Genomic DNA, 18,598 nt, shown 5'->3' on the forward strand with positions numbered 1-18,598 from the left:
ACTACTTTTTTAACCTAAAGAATTCTCCATCTGTGAAATGGCCATAATACGTAGCTCATAGGATTGTGAGAATTAAAGGAGGTAACGAATATAAAGTGCTTAGTGGCACAGTGTTCGATAAATGCAAGCTAATAATATCCAAGAGTCATGAAATAGGGTTGGTGGCTAAAGAGAAAGAGGTGATATTTGCTGGGGTGAGGTGGGTCCAGATTCTTGGGCTTTGTCAAAGTAAATGAGGGACGTTCAGTCACAGTTTTGGCTGTCAGTCCCTGAAGTAAGACTGGTCTCTGCCTTCGTTCCTGAGCTGAAGTACATCTATGGGCTCTATGGGGAGAGAATGCTGTAAATGCCTAATACACCACAAATGTCTGATGAGGTGAGAGGAGACCGTGAAAACTAGATGATGGGTGTGCGTGGTGGGGGTGGTAGTGTCAATACCCTAAAACCTCAAAAGTGTTCCCACTTAACAGTTTTACCTAAGGCTGCTGTCTAACTTAACTGGACCAAAAAAAAGCTTTTAAGTTGTGAATTTTATCAGTGCTTTAAAAGTCCACATTAACGGGAAGTAAACAATCATAATAGTCAGTATATCCCAATCATTTCATTATACAGCTTTCCCCTTTTTTTTGGTCCTCGCCGCGTGGCATGTGGGAATCTCAGTTTCTCGACTGGGGATGAACCCATGCCACCACCCACCCCCACTGCAGCGGAAGTGTGGAGTCTTAACCACTGGACCGCCAGGGAAGTCCCCACTTGCTTTCTAAAATTTTGATTTTTGTATTCAAGTAATTCCAGGTTTAAAGCAAGAGCGTTTTGTGTAAGGAGAAGAAGTAATATGTGCATCTTTAAAATAGAACGTGAGAAGATAGTAATAACTGCTTTAAGGACCCATTAGTTCCTTTCTCCTCACTTTAAGCAATATGACAACTAATGGAATGATAAGTTCACTTTTTAGACATTCCCTAAACAGTAATTTTAAAATGTGTAGTGAGATTGTAAGGTCATGCTGCACAGTTTAGATTTGAAATATCTGAAGACTGTTTTCAGTCCCAAGGATTTTTTAAAATGAGGTTCCATTCATTTCCTTTACTCTTAGCAGATGTCAAAAATCGAGAGGGTGGAAATGTTTTTCACTAACGGAAAACATGGGGTTAATTTCCAGAACAGGAATTGATGTTAAGACCTGGGAACGGGAGTTTGAGAAATTCGAGTTCCACAAATCATCTCCTTTCCTTTTCCATGTGAACATGTTTCAGTTGGTTGAGTCCTTCAACCTCCTTTCTAAACTTCGCAAAATTCTAGTTTTATATTGAAAAACCGGCAGTCACAGGGGGAGGGAGTGTGCAAAGAGAACTTTTTTACAAAAGGATAGGATTTACATTTTATACCTTCTTACAATTCACTTTATTTTTACAACTTTATTGGAGTATAACTGCTTCACAATGGTGTATTAGCTTCTGCTTTATAACAAAGTGAATCAGTTATACATATACATCTGTTCCCATATCCCTTCCCGCTTGCGTCTCCCTCCCTCCCACCCTCCCTATCCCACCCCTCCAGGCGGTCACAAAGCACCGAGCTGATCTCCCTGTGGTATGCGGCTGCTTCCCACTAGCTATCTATTTTACGTTTGGTAGTGTATATATGTCCATGCCTCTCTCTCGCTTTGTCACAGCTTACCCTTCTCCCTCCCCATATCCTCAAGTCCATTCTCAAGTAGGTCTGTGTCTTTATTCCTGTTTTACCCCTAGGTTCTTCATGACATTTTTTTTTTTACTTAAATTCCATATATATGTGTTAGCATACGGTATTTGTCTTTCTCTTTCTGACTTACTTCACTCTGTATGACAGACTCTAGGTCTATCCACCTCATTACAAATATCTGAATTTCGTTTCTTTTTATGGCTGAGTAATATTCCATTGTATATATGTGCCACATCTTCTTTATCCATTCATCCGATGATGGACACTTAGGTTGTTTCCAGCTCTGGGCTATTGTAAATAGAGCTGCAATGAACATTGTGGTACATGTCTCTTTTTGAATTATGGTTTTTCTCAGGGTATATGCCCAGTAGTGGGATTGCTGGGTCATATGTTAGTTCTATTTGTAGTTTTTTAAGGAACCTCCATACTGTTCTCCATAGTGGCTGTACCAATTCACATTCCCACCAGCAGTGCAGGAGTGTTCCCTTTTCTCCACACCCTCTCCAGCATTTATTGTTTCTAGATTTTTTGATGATGGCCATTCTGACTGGTGTGAGATGATATCTCATTGTAGTTTTGATTTGCATTTCTCTAATGATTAATGATTACAATTCACTTTCTATCGACGAAGGTTATCTAGCAAGCTCCTTCAGGATTAATTTTAGCTTTTAGCGCTAATAGGGGTCTCGCAAAAGAAATATCCTCTTGCAGCACCTGATTTAAAAACCCTTTCGGCCTCCCTCTCAGGAGGTGGCAAGCAAAGCTGCGCAGGCGCCTTGCTTCCCTCTTCACTCCGCCCCTTACAGTCGTCTACAAGCTGATGACATCATTGGTCCGTGCAACCTACCAGGCCTCAGGGCCTGAAGCTGAGACTAAGTCCTTGCTTTCGCTTAGCGGGGCGGGACGAAGTCGGGCTGGTGGTGTTGTACTACGCATGCTCACCGTGGACGGCGATGGTACCTCTTTCTTTGCGTCTTTCCACAGCTCGCCCCAACCTGGAGGGGGGGGGCCTGAGTGCCCTCCCCCTTCTCTTCCCCCCGCCCAGCAGGGCTTCTAACTGACAGTTGTCGCCGGGCCCCGTCCGCGCGCCACCTCCTCTTGCCCGGGTCCCCCACAGGTAGAGAGGGGCGGAAGGGGGTGTGAGGGAGAGGAGGAGGAGCCCGAGCTGCGGCGGCCCTGTGCTTCGGCCCCCTCCGGGGAGGCTAGAGAAACCCCCCCTTCCTCCTCGCCCCCTCCCAGCCCTCAAGCCGGCCCGGGAGGGGGTGGGGCGCCGAGGCCGCGGAGGCCAAGCCGGGCCTGGCGGGTGAAGAGTAGTCGGGCGGGGCGCGGAGGGGTGAGGCAGGCGAGGGCCGCGCGCGCGCCGCCGCCGCCGGGGGGAGGGGAGAGGAGGGCACCTAGGCTCTCCTCTTCTCTCCCCCCTCCTCCGCGCGCCATGTAACCCCGCCCCGCCGGCGGCGAGCTCGAGACCCCCGCGCGCACCGAGCCGAGCCGGCGGCTGAGGAGAGCGAGGCCCAATGCGGCTGGGGCTGCGCGGCGCAGCCGAGCCCTGAGGAAGCGGCTCGCGCTCACGCGTGCCCCGGCGCCTCGAGCGTCCGCTCCACACCGCCCAAGCTGGGCCTGCCGGGGGCATGAGCGTGCCCGGGACGCCGGGGGAGATGGAGCCGGCCGGGGAGGAGGAGCGGCCGCCACCGGCGGCCGAGGAAGAGGACGACGACGAGTTGGTGGCAGCGGCGGTCCCGGCCTCAGGGCCGGCCCGAGGAAGGAGTGCCTCTTCGAGGGAGGACGCGGACGACCAGGAGGAGGAGGAGGCGATGGTGGTCGGGGGCGGTGGCTGCAAGGAGCAGGAGCTGACCTACGAGCTGCAGCAGGGTTACCGCATCTTGGGCGAGTTTCTGCAGGAGAAGCACCGAGGCCTCACCTCCCCCTTCCTGCAGCCCTTGGGGGGCGTTGCCACTGGGGAGGAGGAGGCGGCCGAGGGGCCGCGCAGCGGGGGCCGGGGCAGTCGCGCCCTCCGGCAGCAGCCCGGGAAGGGCATGTGTCTGCTGAAGATGGAGGAGAAGTTCGCCAGCGGCCAATACGGGGGCATCACCGAGTTCGTGGCGGACTTCAGGTTGATGCTGGAGACGTGCTACCGCCTGCATGGAGTGGACCACTGGATCTCCAAACAGGGCCAGAAGCTGGAGATGATGCTGGAGCAGAAGTTGGCGCTTCTGTCTCGGTGAGTGAGCCCCGTCCCTGGCGGGACTGACGGACTGACACAAACACACCCTCGCACGTGTCCGAGGATGGGTTGGGCCAGGGGCCGGGGGGCGTCGCTGATAGGTGCTGAGTCGGTGCTGGAGAACCCCGGGAGGAGGAGCAGCGCTGGGCGGGGGCCCGCAGGGGTGTGGTGGGTGTGGGCTGAAAGAACCCGACGCCCAGATTTGAAGAAGCTGAGACGGAAGCCGAGTCCCGAGTGCCGAAGAGCAGGTAAAGTTTTTAGAAGTAAAGTGAAATGGTGCCCATAGGAAGAATTACAGGAGTAGGGAGAGGAAAAGTTTAAGTGGGATGGAAGTTGGACCTGCAACTTTTAGACAGTTTTGGCAAGAAAATTTTAAACGTTTTTGGAATGAAATACCGTTAGAAAATTAATTCTGGCTCATGTAAAAAGGTGGTTTCAAACTGTTAAAATAATTTTACTGCTCAAGTCGGCCATCGGAGATTTTATAGCGTGTAATTAAATGGTTAACAATTATTGTGGCGTACTCCTGGTCTTTTCTCTCAGCTTCATCTGAGCTGACTGAATTTTTGCATCAACACAAAATTTTTAATACGTTTAGGTATTGGTATCTATTCTACCAGAAGTCACAGGCAGTTCAGATGGCACGATGCTCTTGGTATACTCCACCCATATGTCCAGAGTCAATTATTTTTCTTTCGTAAGAGGAAATAATATAACACAGGAGGCTACTAAAATACACGTATTAATTTATAATTCTGTAATTGATAATGAGCCAAATTAATTTCTCTATCGGAAATTCTTCAGGAATAGAAAAATAATTGAATGTTGTTGGAAATCGTGGTTGAAGTGAACCAGTTGTTTGACGCTTTACTAGTGGAAGTGAACTTGAACAAGTCACTTTACCTTTTTTGCCTCAGTTTCTTCATCCGTAAAATGGGCATAATGACAGTACCTAATTAATGGGTTGCTGTAGGATTAAATGCATTAATAAATGTAAAGTCGAAAGTGCCAGTCCCATATAGTTAGCCCAAGATAAGTTTTAATCATTATAATGCTAGTAGTGGTAGCTGAATAAAATGAATATTCTCATATCTGAAACTGGGAAGTGTTCTAGTGCTTTCATCTAATAGCTCCTGAAAAGTTGTGTTAATTTTTTGGTCCTTGATTTTAGCTGTAACTTTAAAATAATCTAATCTGTCACTGGCTTCCCATATGCTGTTTTGGAGACTATCAGTGACTTCTTTCACTGAAAACAATGGTTAACATAGCGCTTGACTCATTAGGGCAGCTGTATTTAAACTAAGGAGCCTCTTCTTGAGTCCATTCATAATGTAGGATTATTTGGTAATAGAATAATTCCTAAGTTTGTCTTGTATATTACTTTTAATATTTTATTTCGCGACATTATGTATGTGTAGTGTGTTCGTTACCCTTGTCTCCACGGTGTTTTGTAGTTATGACTCACATAAGAAACAATCCTTTCACACGTCATTATTTTTAAGTAGTAAAATATCTTCCAAATTGATGTCACAAGATTTTAGACCTGGAAGAAACCATAGAGTTCTAGTCCAAGCATCTAGTTTTACAGATTGGAAACGGGTATTTAGAATGAGGCTGGAGAATGGCTGCATCAAAGTGCTAAGAAGTTGCTTATAGGTTTGAATAAATTACAGGTGTTTTCAGAAGCATTTTGTATATAGTGTTTCTTAAGCCCTGCAAAAGAGCAGGGAGACTGTTTCTCTTTACATAAAGGTAAATTTCTGAATGCTTTGAATCATTCCTAGTGACTAATGTTCAGAATACTGTATTCCCATATGATCTAATAGAATCCATACTTAGAACTTAAACTTAAAACATTCTTTTGTTTATAAACATAATAATGTATTTCTGATGTTCTTAGTCCAAGAGAGAGAAAATTCTTGCAGTTTAGTAGCAAAAAGTAATGTGATGGTCTCAAAGAGATAATTAAAATTTTGACTTCCTCAATTTTTTTGTATTTGATGTATACAAACATTTTGTAAATAATAGATTTGACAAACCACACTTGTAGATACTAGGAAATCATTTCTTTTTCTGTACTAGCCTGCAATCTGAGTCATTACTAAATAAATGCTTTGAGTGGGCACAACTTTCAGAAACCCATAGGTTATAACAGTTTTGTATGCAATTAGTAAATATAGATGCTCCAGAACAATATTCTATAGACTGGTCACATGAGTATGATTTTCAGCAAATAGGTGACTCAGATACCTTATTTATAAATAAGTGGTATATGGTATTTTAGTAATAAAAAACAATCACTTAGATATTATCATTTGTTCTCTTTTGTCTTCTAGTATATGTTTGTAAGATATTGAATTAACCCTTATTTTGAAATTTACTGTAAGGAGAATTTTACAGCTGCTCCATACACTACTGAGCCTTTTAGTGAGCAAGAAATCACATACGTTAGATATAGAGGGTGCCGCATTATCATTACAGAGCAACCCAATGGCATTAGTACCTCGGGCGCATTGTATAACTTAAATCTCAGTTTCTTCATCTATGCTATGAGAGTGTTGATTGTACAAATATGTATCTGCCAGAGCTAGACATTCAGAGCCCTGATATCAAAAGAGAAGTTCCCTACTCTTAAGTGGTATATAGTTGAGTAGGGAAACAGATGCTTAAAAAGATGATGATTCTATAATGGAGTTAAAAGGTATAGAGAAGTTTATACTTGAACTGATTCTTAAAGAAGTTGAAGATTGCTTCTGGATTTTTTTTGGAGGGTTTGAGAGGGGCATTCCAGAATGCTGAACTACAGTAAATGCAAGGCATGGAACAGCATAGTGTTTCTGGGAACTACAGGTACTTCGTCTGGCTACAGTATGGTCTCTCCAGGGTAGTGTCTGCTTTCTAGGAGGTATGCAGGATGGTCAATTGGGGAGAGGGAAGAAAATATCACAACTTTAGTATATTCTATTTTTGTTTTATCCTGTTAAAAATTCTAAATTTTTTGGTCTGCTTTTTGTGGTGTTATGATAGGACTACATGTATATGATCTATAAAAGATTTATAATTTTATCATATTTAATATATATTAGTAATATATAACAATATGTTTTATATATAATATTTGTGATAGAACTAGGACTAAGACTTAGCATATCTCGTCTCAGAGTTGTATTTTAGAAGGGATCTCATTCACGTATTTGGGGCAACTGAGAAAAATAACAATTAGCATTAGAAATAGGGAGAAAATCAGCTACTAAGTGGAAACGAATAGAAAATACTTAATAGTTGGGAAGTTATGTCTAATAAGAATTTTCGCCTCTTCTGAATTTTAAATTATATTTTTGAAAACTTTTAAATTTTAAAATATTTTTGAAAGCTTTAAGAATATTGCTATGTAGTTTTAAAAACTTGTAGTTATAGAAGAGGCATTGATGCGCCAGTGACCCCAACAGTGCTGAACTTGAAATTTTAATTTTGGCCATTTAAAATAATATTTTGGTGAAAATAAGCTTGAATATTATATATCCTTGTTAAAATTATAGTTGATTTCTGAATTAAGTTGTTAAAAAGTGGTACATGTAATGGGCTGTTAAAAAAAAGGCTTTCTTAAAATACAGCTAAAGATTATTTAGTTTTGTAATTGCTTTTTAGTTGGGCATGAGAGTACAAAAGCATCATCATGAAACCTCAAAAATTTAAAAATAGAGATTTCCAAGTACAAGTAGTAATTGAAGTACAAATGGATTTTGTACACTGATTTTAATCTCCTCCTCAGTTAAATTTGAAATTTGTTGACGTGTTTATTCTCAATTAAGATCAAAATCTAGAAAGTAATTGGGAATTTTAACAAGGTGCTTCTTATTCCCTAGTAGTCCAACTCCCCCATCCCCACTGGATTCTGTAATTCTGTCTTTTTAATGTAAATCTAAAAATTGGCCCCCTTTGGTAATAGAATCTGGATTTGCTTCTTGTTCAGAACTACAGAATGTTAGAGCTTGATACTCCATGTAGTTCTATTTATTATAGTTGCCATTCTTCAAAAAAAAAAAGCGCTATTTAAGAAGGTTCAGAAAATGTTTAAGTGCAGTGATGAAAGGATGAAGGATTTCAACTAACAAGACATTTATTGAGCACCTGCTTTGTTCTATGACTTAAGGGACAATTCCTGGCCCAAGAAGTTTGTAAAAGGGTACATACACAGTTATGGTAAAATGTAAAATGTGTTAAAACTGATTTTCAAACTTGTTCCATTGTCAGAACACCTGGAAGTCATGGGACTGCTTGCAGAATATCCTGAAATATTGATATATTTAGTTGTATGATTTTTTGCTAGGGGATACAAAAGGCTTAAAACAAATTATGGAAGGAAACCGTTAATTGACGAGATTCTATCTAGTACCTAAGGTTTTTCTCCCTACAAACAGGGAGAACATAATCACTTTTGGATTTTTGATGGTATATCTTGGTTTCAATGCAGTCAAAAATCTGTGTCTAACTTGGCCCTCCGTAGGCTGTCTGTATACTTGGTTCCTCCCTATCTGGGGTTCTGCATCCGCGGATTCAATCAGCTGAGGATCCTGTAGTGCTATAGTATTACTATTGAAAAAGATCTGCGTATAAGTGGACTCACGCAGTTAAAACCCCTGTTGTTCAAGGATCAGCTGTATATTCTAAGCGTGCATACTCTGAGGACTACTGTGATAAGCTTTATTATAGAGTGTTAGGAGAGTGCAGAGGAGGGATCAACTACTCTGGGGAGTTGGGGAAGTTGGCATCGAAAAATACTTTATTAGATTTTATTCTAGAGGTCATAATTTTGGAAGGTGAGTAGACTATTGATAGGTGATGTTGAGGAGTTCATTAAACAATTATTTGACCTATGCTATGATAAGTAGTATGTAAAGCCCTGTAGTTACAATGATAGACATGACTTTATCCCTTACTTCAAGGTGGTAGGTAAACAATTACATGTATGGAAGCAGGAGAGTACAGCGTATTCCAGAGGAATAGTTTATACCCAGTGGTTGGTTAGAGTGTAGGATGATGAGGTACTGTCATGGCAGATAAGTCTAGAAAGGTAAGCTGGGACTAATTATGGAGGACCTTGTTTGCCTGCTAAGGAATTTAGAATGTAGACAGTGTAGATTCATCACGGGTTTTAGCTAAGGGAGTGACATGATTTTACTAGTATTTTGAGGTTTGAAGGCTGAAATGGAAGGAGAGAGAATGGAGAAAGGAAACCAATTAGAAGGCTCTGGAGTTAATACCATCAAGAGATAATAAGCAGTAGAAACAAATAATAAATAAGGATACAAGAGAAGTAAATTCAGCAAGTAGAAGTGGTATAATGGCAAGCTATTGGATGTGGGTGTGATGGAGAGGATGAGGGCCAAAATAAATTTGAGCCCAGGTGATGGTGATGCCGAGGGAATGTGAGAGGAGCATGCATTTGAAGATGTGCTGCTCAGAATTATTAGAAGGCGGAATATGGAGCTCAGCAGAGTGACTAGGACTAGATTAGAGGTGTTTAATGAGGAATTAACCTGCAGAAGGATGATGGTTGAAGAAATGGGAGAGAATGAGATTGCCCAGGACAGAGTCTAGTAAAAAAAACAAGGGGACCAAAGGCAGAACTTTGTGTAAGGATTGACTATCTTAAATTTGGAAAGATTAGAAAAATATGATTGAAGTGTGTATAATGTGTATTAAAAGCTGAAATACTTAATTGAGAAGAGGCAGTTAAAGAAGCTGAAAAGAGTTTATTCTGGAATAAATAAAAGGTGTTAGTTGGAATATAGTAAACTTACAGACTTTAGTATTTTAGGAGATTTTGTTCCATTTGAAAATAATAATTTGGAAATGATTTAGATCTAATACAGTAAAAATGCCCTAATAGGTTGTAGTGTGTTTTGCCTTAAAGTTCGTTTCTCATTGTATTTGTGCCCTTGTATTTATTTTTATTTCTAAGAAAAAAATTAGAGCAGAGAAAAGAAATCATGTTTTTGGAGAGAAGATTAGGTCCTTTTCATATTTGTGTTTTAGTTTTCAAATCATCTCTAGGCTCTCTCCACAGGATTAGAGAACAAATAATAGCTGTTTTCATTTCCAAGGAACTTCCATAATAATATGAATCTTTAAAATATGTATTAAATTACTTGAAGTAGTTGTTCCTTTTTTTTTTTTTTAATGAGAAACACTAATAAACCCCAGTGGTAGTATTATATATAACCAAGCCCTTTGTTATATCATCTTCCACCTGGGACCCGTGAATGTTTCAAAATTAATCATGCTTAAAAGTCAGGATATTAAGCATATACACTTTGCGAAAAGACTTAAGAAGACCAATGAGTGTTAATAGTGGTTATTGCTAAGTAGAAAGATCCTGGGTATTTTTCATTTTCTTCTTTTAATTTTCTGTGTGTCCTAGATTTTCTATAATAAGCATATTACTTTTATAGTTAATAAAAGATTTTATTTAAAGGCAGTTAGTATTTACAACTTTGAATAAGAATTGGGTTAAAAATATGTATCATCAAAGTTTTAAGGCAGTACAGTCATGTTAAATGTTGTAACTGGGTGGTACAGCTGTGGATGATTAATTTTCCCTTCCACCTTCTACTTTTTTTCTACAATGACCATGTGTTACTGTTGTTATTTTTTATAATACCATTCAAAACTTAAAATCTACAGATTCTGCAAGTGCAGTTTTAAAGGCTTGGAATAGCTTGTGCTAAGAACTCACCCCAAACTTTCATATTTAAAGCTTTTGAGTAGAGCCATCTGAATGTACCTTCAGACAAAAATAACTCTCTGATAGCTTCTTTTATATCTCCTCAAATGTTAGTACATCTGGGGATTTAGACCTTTTCATTTCTGTCTAGGCATCCCTCTAAAAGATTAAAAAAAAAAAGATGAGAATATAGATTGAGATAAACCAGTTTAAGGTAAAACTATTTACCTCTTGCTATGCTTTGTAAGTACTACTTTACTAATGTTGCTCTTTAGTGGGAGTTTAAGCCTTCTAAATTAGAATCAGTGAAAAAACATTGCCAAGATATAATGCAGAAAGTGTTTGAGTTGCTATTTAGCAGACGAAGTGTTTTTTGGATCTTCTCTTTCCAAGAGATAGCCCCCTTTCTCTTTCAGATACATCTCATCTGCTAGATACCATTTCTTCAAATGGTAACATCCCAGTTTATAATAACTACAGTTTGGGTTTGCAAAAGCTTTAAAGGTAAACAGTTTTGTTTCAATTTTACAATCTATACTAGCCTAGTACATTGACTTTTATGATAATGGTGTACATTCTCAGCTTTTTGAGGTTGAGATCAGAAAGAAAATCTCTTACAAAATGTGCATGCAGGTAGAATACTGGATTTTCCCTGTGGCATTTCATGCTTTATGTTTTTAAACTGCTTTTCAATTTCGATGGTAGATTGCCTAACAAATACAGTAAAGGATACCAAGATTCTGCTAAATATACAATTCCTAGTGAATTCAGGGTCTATTCTCACGTTTGTTCTAAAAATAAGAACAAATCCATTTCATTTTGTGCTGAGAAGAGAAATCATCTCAAAAACTTACTACATAGAAACGTTTTCCCTTAGAAATAGTTATAAATATAGATTGTTGCCATGTTAGCCCACAAGCCCAATTTTTAACATCCGAATTACTAAAATTGGAAGATAAAAATATTAGAATATAAACAGTAAACAAAATTGAAAACATTTTTTCTTTTTAATTTATTTTTTTGGCCGCGTTGGGTCTTTGTAGCTGTGCGCAGGCTTTCTCTGGTAGGGGTGAGTGGGGGCTACTCTTTGTTGTGGGGCATGCAGACTTCAGTAGTTGTGGCACGCGGGCTCAGTAGTTGTGGCTTGCGGGCTCTAGAGCGCAGGCTCAGTAGTTGTGGTGCATGGGCTTAGTTTCTCTGCAGCATGTGGGATCTTCCCAGGCCAGGGCTTGAACCCGTGTCCCCTGCATTGGCAGGCAGATTCTTAACCACTGTCCCACCGGGAAGCCCCTGAAAACATTTTATATCTCTCTTGAATACTGTGCTTGAGGAAAAGCAGGTTTAAATTTGGCCTTCTTCCCACAGATAAACTAGTTTCTTGGTTCCCTCCTTTCTTCTGTTGTTGCTGCCTTATCTGCAAGGCTCTCCCTCTGTCTTAACCTTCTTTGTTTTCTTTCATAGCATTTATTGCAACCTCACATATAATATGATTTAATTATATATCTTTTTCTTCTCTTTTACTAGAATATAAAATCTATGAGGGCAGGGACTTTTTCTGCTTGGCTTGTTGCTGTTTGACTTCTATACATGTTGATTTAGAATTAAGTGGTTATAAGGTCTACAGGTCATTTTCAAAGGTGTCTGGGGCTTGTCTCTCAAAAGGTGTTTCCCAGATCACCAGCGTAAGAATTGTGTTAAAGGCAGATTCCTTGGTCCCAGAATAGCATATTTAAATCTGTTAACTCAGAATCTCAGAGTGGGGATTAGGAAGCTACTTTTAATAAACTCCATAAATGATTTTTATGTACAATAAAGTTCTAGGAGTGATACTTCAGGATATAGTAACACTGTTTCATGATTGATTTCCCATCAGAATTAAAATTTTTTCCCTCATTGAAGTATTTTTTTATCACTGCTTTTATACTTGTCAACCTTTATTAGAATTGTATTTTGGGTTATAGAATGAAGAGAAGGTAGTAGAGAATTAAGAAGCAGATTCATATATTCATGTCTTCGTGTGGAATACAGCTTGAAGAAGTAGGTGGTAACAAGTGAGGGATAGTGTTGGGGGAGGGGTGAGGAGGTATGCTACTAAAGAATGGAAAGACCTTGGAAGTCATGTGGTTGTCATAGACTATTACACAGAGCAATCTCTATTTTAATTTAGAATTATGTTGAAGTATTCTATGAGTAATCTCTGTTACATAGGGCTAATGTGTTAAATAGTACCAAAATTTTAAAAAGCCTTAAGTTAAAGACCTAAGACTCTATTTCTGTTGCTTTTATTCATTTAAACCTATTTGTATGATCTTACATCATATACCAGCTGTGGATAATAATGCTATTCTTTGTGTTTCTCATTTGATTTTGGGGAGCAATGAAAGGAGATCCAAGGTTAGCTCTCATAGCATTGCTCTGCACTATATCAGGCAGAGTAATGTACTGATTGACCTCATAGTCTTTTGGTTGATTTTTAAATTTTGTGTTTCTCTTTTATAGTTCAGTATGAATTGAAACCTTTATAAAGTTTAAAGTCTTTAATTAGAGTTCTAAAACATCCCCTACTCCATACACTATGCCAAAGTGTGTGTGGGAGTATGCGCAGGTACCTACATTTTAGTTCTTCTAGGGAGAGGGTGCAGAACTTTATTAGGTCAGCAGAGGAGCACAGAGCCAAAAAAGGCTTAAGAACCATAGTTTTAAACCACAGAATTAACAAACATCCAATAAATTATGATGATGTTTGGTTAGAGAAAATTCCAATCAATTGAAGGAAAAATTAGGCCTTTAACAGAAATAACAGAATTTGAATAGTACCTGAAGATAAATATTATGTTATGCCTGTGTTTATTCTATTAGGTGTTCAAAGAGACTTAACTCTATTAAGTAATAGTTTTGCTCTGCATTAAATTAAGAGGAAAAATGTCCTGGAAATAGCCCCCTTGTTATTCTAGAACTCTGAAAGAATTAATATATGGCTTACTGTACTGAAGATGTCTTAACTTTGTGAGTAAAGTGAGTTTAATTCTGGTTTTGCCAGTGACACTTGTGTTGAACTAGACATTGGCTTTCTCTAGAATTTCATTTACAGTCATTGGCCGTTAACTTCATCAAATTCAGAGCAATTTCAAAACATCTGGAGTGCCTTCTTGTCTACTTGTCTGTTTCTTTTTTCTGTGTCTAGTGAAATCCTAATTATTTTCTGAGGCTCAGCTTAGATTTTACTTCCTCTATGAAGCCTGATACAGAATTAATTGCCTTTTTCACTGTATTCTGTGATTCTTTGTTTTGCATTTGGTTATAACACTTAAAAAATTTATGGTAGTGATGTATCTGTCTATCTATTATGATGTTAGTTGTTTGGTAATTCTTGAACTAATGAAATAAATGAGCTAATAAAAATCAAATAAATATTCAGTTATATCAAGTCAGAATTGCTGCTTGTTTTTAAAAGACTCAGCAGTCATCTCCTCAGGAAAACTTTGCACATTTCATCCCCCCTCTTCTTTTCAGCTTGGGTTAGTTATATTCCTCTGTTCTTAACCCACTTTTTGTATTCGTATGATTTGTATTGAAGTTTTTGAATACCATGATATTGAAGTTATCTGTTTGCCTCACCAAAGTTTAAGATTTTCTTATGCATTTCTGTATTTCTAGAAATTAGCTCTTCAAGTGCAGAGAAACTCAGTATGTATTAATTGGGTTGAATTCAGGTACCATATCCTCTCTTAAGGGATGGTTACAGTATTTAAAAGCATAATAGAAGGTAGTGTATGGTTAATGTAGTAAGACAGGTACTGTTCCTTATATTCAACATATATTTACAGTGCTTATTATTTGATAGGCAGCGTAGAGGGGTTCAAGATGAAAACGGAAAGACAGGAGTTGATAAACTAAGTTGATGTAGAGGTCATTCCAGGCAACAAAAATAGCATATTCAAAAGTGCAAAGGCAAAAAAGTCACTGTATATAGCTAGGGAATGGTCAGTAGTTTAGTTTGGCTAGAGTGCTAGTTATATATAGAAAAGTAATGACAGCTGTGACTGGAAGGGCCAGCTTATGGAGCCAGATCATAGAGGGCCTAATATGCTGTGCTAATAAAGAATATGATATTCCATATTAGTGAGTTATTAAATTTCAAGGTTTCAAGCTAGAGAGTTACAAGGGACACATAGACGAGATGAATTAGAAGAGAAAACTAACGTCAATTTGATTTTTCCCATCCCTTAATTTTCACCTTTCTTAATTTTAATTTTTGATTTTTCTTCCCTTAGCAGATTATATAGAAATGTATCTGAAAAGATATGTTTTTTTAAAATTAGTCTTCCATTTTATACACATCAGTGTATACCTGTCAATCCCAATCTCCCAATTCATCACACCCCCCACCCCCCGCCACTTTCCCCCCTTGGTGTCAATACGATTGTTCTCTACTTCTGTGTCTCAATTTCTGCCCTGCAAACCAGTTCATCTGTACCATTTTTCTAGGTTCCACATATATGCGTTAATATATGATATTTGTTTTTCTCTTTCTGACTTATTTCACTCTGTATGACAGTCTCTAGGTCCATCCACATCTCTACAAATGACCCAATTTCATTCCTTTTTATGGCTGAATAATATTCCATTGTATATATGTGCCACATCTTCTTTATCCATTCGTCTGTAGATGGGCATTTAGGTTGCTTCCGTGACCTGGCTATTGTAAATAGTGCTGCAGTGAACACTGGGGTGCATGTGTCTTTTTGAATTACAGTTTTCTCTGGGTATATGCCCAGTAGTGGGATTGCTGGGGCATATGGTAATTCTATTTTTAGTTTTTTAAGGAACCTCCATACTGTTTTCCATAGTGGCTGTATCAACTTACATTCCCACCAACAGTGCAAGAGGGTTCCCTTTCCTCCACACCCTCTCCAGCAGTTGTTGTTTGTAGATTTTCTGATGATGCCCATTCTAACTGGTGTGAGGTGATACCTCACTGTAGTTTTGATTTGCATTTCTCTAATAATTAGTGATGTTGAGCAGCTTTTCATGTGCTTCTTGGCCATCTGTATGTCTTCTTTGGAGAACTGTCTATTTAGGTCTTCTGCCCATTTTTGGATTGGTTTGTTTTTTTAATATGGAGCTGCATGAGTTGTTTATATATTTTGATGATTAATCCTTTGTCCGTTGATTCGTTTGCAAATAATTTCTCCCATTCTGAGGGGTGTCTTTTTGTCTTGTTTATGGTTTCCTATGCTGTGCAAAAGCTTTTCAGTTTCATTAGGTCCCATTTGTTTATTTTTGTTTTTATTTCCATTACTCTAGGAGGCGGATCAAAAAAGATCTTTCTGTGATTTATGTCAAAGAGTATTCTTCCTATGTTTTCCTCTAAGAGTTTTATAGTGTCCAGTCTTAGATTTAGGTCTCTAATCCATTTTGAGTTTATTTTTGTGTATGGTGTTAGGGAGTGTTCTAATTTCATTCTTTTACATGTAGCTGTCCAGTTTTCCCAGCACCACTTATTGAAGAGACTGTCTTTTCTCCATTGTATATCCTTGCCTCCTTTGTCATAGATTAGTTGACCATAGGTGCGTGGGTTTATCTCTGGGCTTTCTATCCTGTTCCATTGACCTATATTTCTGTTTTTGTGCCAGTACCATATTGTCTTGATTACTATAGCTTTGTAGTATAGTCTGAAGTCAGGGAGTCTGATTCCTCCAGCTCTGCTTTTTTCCCTCAAGACTGCTTTGGCTATTCGGGGTCTTTTGTGTCTCCATACAAATTTTAAGATTTTTTGTTCTATTTCTGTAAAAAAAAAAATGCCATTGGTAATTTGATAGGGATTACAGTGAATCTGTAGATTGCTTTGGGTAGTATAGTCATTTTCACAATATTCATTCTTCCAATCCAAGAACATGGTATATCTCTCCATCTGTTGGTACCATCTTTAATTTCTTTCATCAGCATCTTATAGTTTTCTGCATACAAGTGTTTTGTCTCCCTAGGTAGGTTTATTCCTAGGTATTTTATTCTTTTTGTTGCAGTGGTAAATGGCAGTGTTTCCTTAATTTCTCTTTTATATTTTTCATCATTAGTATATAGGAATGCAAGAGATTTCTGTGCATTAATTTTGTATCCTGCAGCTTTACCACATTCATTGATTAGCCCTAGTAGTTTTCTGGTGGCATCTTTAGGATTCTCTATGTATAGTATCATGTCATCTGCAAACAGTGACAGTTCTACTTCTTCTTTTCTAATTTGGATTCCTTTTATTTCCTTTTCTTCTCTGATTGCTGTGGCTGAAACTCTGTTGAATAATAGTAGTGCAAGTGGGCAGCCTTGTGTTGTTCCTGATCTTAGTGGAAATGGTTTCAATTTTTCACCATTGAGGACGATGTTGGTTGTGGATTTGTCATATATGGCCTTTATTATGTTGAGGAAAGTTCCCTCTGTGCCTACTTTCTGCAGGGTTTTTATCATAAATGGGTGTTGAATTTTGTCGAAAGCTTTCTCTGCATCTATTGAGATGATCATATGGTTTTTCTCCTTCAGTTTGTTAATATGGTGTATCACGTTGATTGACTTGCGTATATTGAAGAATCCTTGCATTCCTGGAATAAACCCCACTTGATCATGGTGTATGATCCTTTTAATGTGCTGTTGGATTCTGTTTGCTTGTATTTTGTTGAGGATTTTTGCATCTATGTTCATCAGTGATATTGGCCTGTAGTTTTCTTTCTTTGTGACCTCTTTCTCTGGCTTTGGTATCAGGGTCATAGTGGCCTTGTAGAATGAGTTTGGGAGTGTTCCTCCCTCTGCTATATTTTGGAAGAGTTTGAGAAGGATAGGTGTTAGCTCTTCTCTAAATGTTTGAAGCCATCTGGTCCTGGACTTCTGTTTTTTGGAAGATTTTTTAATCACAGTTTCAATTTCATTACTTGTGATTGGTCTATTCATATTTTCTATTTCTTCCTGGTCCAGTCTTGGAAGGTTATACCTTTCTAAGAATTTGTCCATTTCTTCAAGGTTGTCCATTTTATTGGCATAAAGTTGCTTGTAGTAGTCTCTTAGGATGCTTTGTATTTCTGCAGTGTCTTTGTAACTTCTCCTTTTTCATTTCTAATTTTATTGATTTGAGTCCTCTCCCTCTTTTTCTTGATGAGTCTGGCTAATGGTTTATCAGTTTTGTTTATCTTCTCAAAGAACCAGCTTTTAGTTTTATTGATCTTGAAAAGATATGTTTTTTATTAAGCAAAAATATTAGAATAATGCTAGAAAGAAGAGAAAGACAGTATTTTCTTTTGCCAAATAATTTAGATAATACACTAGGTTTAAATATGTAAATAAATAATTTAAGTTGGGCTTAGTTTTGTTTCTTTAATTGGATAATTTCAGTCTTCTCACAGTTCTCAGAGGAAAAAAATTATGTTAAATACAGAATTTTACCAACTTAACTTACTGTATCTTCCAAGTTATTTTCTACAACTTTGTTTACCAGTAACCAAAAAAATGAATAGGACAAGTATAATTAATAAATTACAAATACATATTGATAATATCAGCTGGTTGTGCTTAATTTGACAGCTTGGTTTTTATAGACCCAAACCTGTATTTTTAACAGATAGATACTTATAAGAACATCATCTTAAAATAAATAGCATAACATGCTAAATAAAAGATGGTAGAAACATTTAAATGTATTAAATATGACATTATTTCATGGTGATCCACAGAACCATTTATATCCTCCAGTGTATCTGAATCCCTGATTGTGATACAATTGCCAGTACGTTAGTAAGTTCCTCTACTTACTAATTCCATGGTAGGGAATTTGGTTGGTAGTGAAATTGAAATCAAGTCTTTATTTTTAAGTTTTATGGCAAGTGTGTAAATGATAAGATAACTGAGATCTATTTTATTTTATTTTATTTTTTTTTGCTGTATGCGGGCCTCTCACTGTTGTG

General features: G+C 38.3%; 1 protein-coding gene across 1 annotated transcript in view; it reads left to right on the forward strand.

The window, feature by feature from the left end:
- Positions 1-3,332: 3,332 nt before the first annotated feature.
- Positions 3,333-18,598, forward strand: part of BRD10 (bromodomain containing 10) — a gene marked incomplete at both ends in the record, with an annotated part of 105,488 nt that continues 90,222 nt past the window's right edge. Inside the window, one exon of the mRNA XM_079706180.1 lies at positions 3,333-3,922. Coding sequence (XP_079562306.1) covers positions 3,333-3,922 — 590 coding nt within the window. The remainder of the gene's footprint in view (positions 3,923-18,598) is intronic.

Source organism: Hyperoodon ampullatus (genome assembly GCF_949752795.1).
Source record: "Hyperoodon ampullatus genome assembly, chromosome: 6".
NCBI classification, from domain to species: domain Eukaryota; kingdom Metazoa; phylum Chordata; class Mammalia; order Artiodactyla; family Ziphiidae; genus Hyperoodon; species Hyperoodon ampullatus.